Below are 5655 nucleotides of genomic sequence, written 5' to 3'. Positions count from 1 at the left end.
ATTTATTATTTATTATTTATTATTTATTATTTAATATTCTGTATGTACAGTTTAAATGTTCTGCTCAGACTGAAACTCCGACCACCAGAGACCATCAAACCTCTCTGATAACCCAGTAATCACTGGACTCTATCCCAGCATGCACTGGGTGAGAGGTAGAGCACACACACACACACAGTTTTCTGTTGTTGGTTTCATTACATCGGATGAACCTTTGAACATTTGATTTAAATGAAGGTTTATAACTGTAGATTAGTTTTGATGGATGTTTTATTGTTGAGTTGTATTTCAGGAAGTGTTTCTGTTGACGCAATGTGCTACAGTACCCACAGTGCTTTGTGTTTGCCTCAGCAGCCGTCTTTGTGTTTCTTAAACCAACTTGTCGACTCAGCGATGAGTTTGTAGGTCAGCGAACAAACAGAGCGTCGCCATGCCAACTGGCTCCGGTTGCCACGCTTCTCCTCGACCCGCAAAGGTTTAACTTAACCAACATCGGCGGCGGCTCGGTCCAGCAGTCAGACGGCCGAGTGGGACAGAGGAGGAAGTGGAGGAGCCTTTCAGTCTGCCGGCCGTCGCTCCAGTTTTTACCTGCAAACAAAGAGCCGAGTGTCGGGTTTCTACATCACTCTGACTGCCTTTATGAAAGTGTGAAGGCACGGCGGAGCTCCGACTGATCCTGATCTCTGAAAACAAAAATGACCTGAACAGGAGGCAGAGAGGCCGACCAGCTTCAAACACGTCATCAAGAGTCAGTCGGGACCATAAAATCACCTCTGAGCTTCACATTGAGTCTGAACTTGTCTTCTTGTTTCAGATTCTGAACATTAGCTGATGACTTGAAGGGAAAATCCACCATCTTTTCTGTGGCCGTCCAGTCAGTGCTGATGCTGCTATATTTACCCAGAAAGCTGATCTCTCGTGCTGTGGAGCCATGACGGCTTGGCCTACATGTACCAGGATCGCTACGTTACACAAGCTCTCTAAGCTTTTTTAGTCTGATGAACAAAATAAACTCTCAAAATGTCGATGAAGGGAATACTCTTACACCAAACAGAAAATTCAACCGTACACCTTCTGAATTCAAGTTTCTGTCTGACACCAAACTCCGACAGTAAAACACACTTCATCAAACTCAGAAACTAAATAAAACATGAGTCTGTTAGTCTTTCCACCATTCCAACAATCAGAAATAATTCCTTCATTTACTGATTAAGCCCACCAATCAGTGTTTGCTTTGGCAGCTCAGGTTCTGGATGGACCCCGTCCTCCCCAAAGTCAGCCGAAACACTGTAAAATATACACTGTAAAAATCCTTACCCATAACATCCTCTGTGCTCATATCTTAGGATGCCATTTTTGCTGTTGGAAACGTAACAAGTTTGGAATACAAGCAACGAGAACGAGGATGTTTTTGAGCGGCATTGCGCCCCACAGCTACCAAAGCTGAAGTAGCACTCTAAACTTCTTCCTCGCCTCCGACGTTGTCCCTGGAAGCAGGAAGAAGAAGAGACAGGTGTTTTTCACTCTATATTCCTAACTCAGATAGATAGAGATCAGGTTTTCCCTTTAATGTGACAAACAGATATCATACGAAACTTTGTATTAGGATATGCTGCATATTTCTGGGTTTGCATTGCAGTAAGTACAGAATACATGGCGTAAACACGATACACCAAAAGCAACAAGGGTGTTATTATGTACGGTTCTCCTTCCTTGGACCACTTCTGGTAGATCCTGACCACTGCAGACCGGGAACATCCCACAAGAGCTGCTTCTGGAGATGTTCTGACCCGGTCGTCTAGCCAGCACTATCTGGCCCTCGTCAAAGTCGCTCACATCCTTATGCTGGCCCTCCTTACGCTGGCCCTCCTTACGCTGGCCCTCCTTACGCTGGCACTCCTTACGCTGGCCCTCCTTACGCTGGCCCTCGTCAAAGTCGCTCACATCCTTACGCTGGCCCTCCTTACGCTGACCCTCCTTACGCTGGCCCTCCTTACGCTGGCACTCCTTATGCTGGCCCTCGTCAAAGTCGCTCACATCCTTACGCTGGCCCTCCTTACGCTGGCTCTCGTCAAAGTCGCTCACATCCTTACGCTGGCCCTCCTTACGCTGGCCCTCGTCAAAGTCGCTCACATCCTTACGCTGGCCCTCCTTACTCTGGCCCTCGTCAAAGTCGCTCACATCCTTACGCTGGCCCTCCTTACACTGGCCCTCGTCAAAGTCGCTCACATCCTTGCGGAAAAGCAAATAGTGGCCGTGCCCGTTAACGTCTCCTACAGACGGTATAAAGACCTGATGATTGATTTGTTCTTCCAGTCGAACGTCTGGAGGATCTAAACGGACAGTTTGTTGTGACGGCAATGCTGAGGAAAGATCAGCAAGTAGGAATGTGATCGGTGACTTTAATCTCATCTGTTTTACAAAATAAAGAGCTGGTGATGATGATGATTAAATGTTGAAACGTCGTTGTTTAATGATGGAACTAAAAAGGACAAAAAATACAAATAAATTATATAAAGTTGACAATATTTCTTATTCTTTTCACAATGAAGCAACAATCAAAGACACATTTTCATTGAGTTTTTGTTTCACCAAATAACTTATAATCACTAACTATAACTAATAATACTACGATAATAATACTGACACATCGTCTAGTTCATTTACTGACAGCTCGTTAACTGACAGCGTCTAGTTCATTTACTCACAGCTCGTTAACTGACAGCGTCTAGTTCATTTACTCACAGCTCGTTAACTGACACATCGTCTAGTTAATTTACTCACAGCTCATTAACTGACACATCGTCTAGTTCATTTACTCACAGCTCGTTAACTGACACATCGTCCAGTTCATTTACTCACAGCTCGTTAACTGACACATCGTCTAGTTCATTTACTCACAGCTCGTTAACTGACACATCGTCTAGTTCATTTACTCACAGCTCATTAACTGACACATCGTCTAGTTCATTTACTCACAGCTCGTTAACTGACACATCGTCCAGTTCATTTACTCACAGCTCGTTAACTGACAGCGTCTAGTTCATTTACTCACAGCTCGTTAACTGACACATCGTCTAGTTCATTTACTCACAGCTCGTTAACTGACACATTGTCTAGTTCATTTACTCACAGCTCATTAACTGACACAGCGTCTAGTTCATTTACTCACAGCTCGTTAACTGACACATTGTCTAGTTCATTTACTCACAGCTCGTTAACTGACACATCGTCTAGTTAATTTACTCACAGCTCGTTAACTGACACATCGTCTAGGTAATTTACTCACAGCTCGTTAACTGACACATCGTCTAGGTAATTTACTCACAGCTCGTTAACTGACAGAGTGTCTAGTTAATTTACTCACAGCTCGTTAACTGACACATCGTCTAGTTAATTTCCTGACTGCTCGTTAACTGACACAGCATCTAGTTAATTTACTCACAGCTCGTTAACTGACACATCGTCTAGTTCATTTACTCACAGCTCGTTAACTGACACATCGTCTAGTTAATTTCCTGACTGCTCGTTAACTGACACAGCATCTAGTTAATTTACTCACAGCTCGTTAACTGACACATCGTCCAGTTCATTTACTCACAGCTTGTTAACTGACATCGTCTAGTTCATTTACTCACAGCTCGTTAACTGACACATCGTCTAGTTCATTTACTCACAGCTCGTTAACTGACACATCGTCTAGGTAATTTACTCACAGCTCGTTAACTGACACATCGTCTAGTTAATTTACTCACAGCTCGTTAACTGACAGCGTCTAGTTAATTTACTCACAGCTCATTAACTGACACATCGTCCAGTTAATTTACTCACAGCTCCTTAACTGACAGCGTCTATTTAATTTACTCACAGCTCGTTAACTGACACATCGTCTAGTTAATTTACTCACAGCTCGTTAACTGAAACATCGTCCAGTTAATTTACTCACAGCTCGTTAACTGACACATCGTCTAGTTAATTTACTCACAGCTCGTTAACTGACACATCGTCTAGTTAATTTACTCACAGCTCGTTAACTGAAACATCGTCCAGTTAATTTACTCACAGCTCGTTAACTGACTGTTCGTACTTCATCATCTGGTTCTTTGGCTTTCTTCTGAATTTAAATCTCTGCCACCAATGTTGTGGAAATATCAACATTGAATTTATTCAATAATAATATCAAAACTAAAACTAATAATAATAATATTGATAATCATTATAATAGTGATTATAATAATAATACAAATAATCATAATATTTGACTCCAGCAGCCACTTGAACACATTTCTTTCAAGTATCTCAACAACATCAGAATGTTTTACACAGGTTGAACCTTAACAATAGAAAACAATAGAAAAACAATGGAATACAACAGACAAATCACACATAAACATGTAGACAGATAACGTTTGCATACTATTCTCAGGTCGTTCCAATGTGGAAAAGAGCCTCTCCCAATAAGAAATATGAAGCTTTGTCACTAAACAGAAATACTTAATCTTTTCTGGGAAAGTGCTGAACTTATATTTTTCCTGCAGGAAACGGGAAGTGTTTCCGATGTCTTTCTGAGTGTTTACGAGCAGCCGCACTCGTCCACGATCATGTTCTGGATGTCTTTCTTGATGATCTTCTGCTCTTCGTTGTAGTACAGCATCGACATAGCGCGCAGCCTCGTCGGCACGCAGCACGACTTGATGTTTTGAAACGGGCTGTAGCCCCTCATACGATAATGATTGATGACTGTTGAATGGAAGGACAACGACGAGCCACTGAAGCTCGCCATGTGGTTGGGACAGTCGCCCTCGCAGTAGTTGGCATGGTAACCAGACGGAGCGATAATCCAGTCGTTCCAGCCGATATCTTTGAAGTTCACGTAAAACTGTCGTTTGCAGCAGATGCGTATTTTCCCTTCGCACTCCAGACCTCGTTTGACTCGTCGCTGAGCCGCTTCCTCTCCGGCTCGCAGCACCACCATGAGGAACGGTCGGTGAGACTGATCTCGCCCGACGGTTTGGACGACGACGGCAGGCATCAGGACGGGCAAGGCTCCGGCCTCGGCGCACAGCGGGCAGGAAACCCGCAGGCTGAGCGAGGTGCTGCCGCCGTCCAGCAGAGTCTGAACGCTGTGGGAGACGGCGAGGGTGTGCCAGCCGCTGCGACGAGTGTCCACCATCTTCTCTGAAACACACTGCTCCTCCCCATCATCATCCTCATGATGAAGCTGCAGCAGCCGCAGTGTCACTTTGCCTTTCACTCGGGTTCCCTTCGACATCTTCAGGAAGATCCAGATGTTTGCCTGTTCCACCACTGACGAGCCGCTGCCCTCTTTCGAAATGTCAAAGGTCACCGTGTTGAGAGAGTCTCCTGCAGCAGAGAGCACAGTTAGCATGTTAGCTGGAATTAGCAGTTAGCAAGTTAGGTGGAATTAGCCAAATCCATCAGAATGAATGATAAACAATGACATTCATGTTTTTCAGTGGGTCAGGGTTAGGTCTCTACTGGACTGTACTGGTCATATACATGTCAGTACTTGTACTGGGTCTGAAAGGAAGTGGTATTGGGGCATCCCCCACCCCTTCCTTCTTTTTCTGTCTTCCTGTCGTTTGAATGAATGAACAAAGAAAATGTCATTAACAATAAAAGCATGAATGAGCC

General features: G+C 44.0%; 1 protein-coding gene across 1 annotated transcript; it reads right to left on the bottom strand.

The window, feature by feature from the left end:
• Positions 1-2462: 2462 nt before the first annotated feature.
• LOC119484404 (inhibin beta A chain-like) lies at positions 2463-5649 on the bottom strand. Its single transcript, XM_037763207.1, has one exon. The coding sequence runs from the start codon at positions 5387-5389 to the stop codon at positions 4574-4576; it is 816 nt and encodes a 271-aa protein (XP_037619135.1). The 5' UTR covers positions 5390-5649; the 3' UTR covers positions 2463-4573.
• Positions 5650-5655: the final 6 nt, after the last annotated feature.

This window comes from Sebastes umbrosus, unplaced genomic scaffold, assembly GCF_015220745.1.
Source record: "Sebastes umbrosus isolate fSebUmb1 unplaced genomic scaffold, fSebUmb1.pri scaffold_205_arrow_ctg1, whole genome shotgun sequence".
Taxonomy (NCBI): Eukaryota; Metazoa; Chordata; class Actinopteri; order Perciformes; family Sebastidae; genus Sebastes; species Sebastes umbrosus.
Note: the sequence above shows the minus strand (reverse complement) of the source record. Positions and strands in the feature narration are given on the sequence as shown.

Excerpts from the sequence above, each read along its gene's own strand:
- LOC119484404 (XM_037763207.1), bottom strand. The coding sequence starts at position 5,389 with ATGCTAACTGTGCTCTCTGCTGCAGGAGACTCTCTCAACACGGTGACC.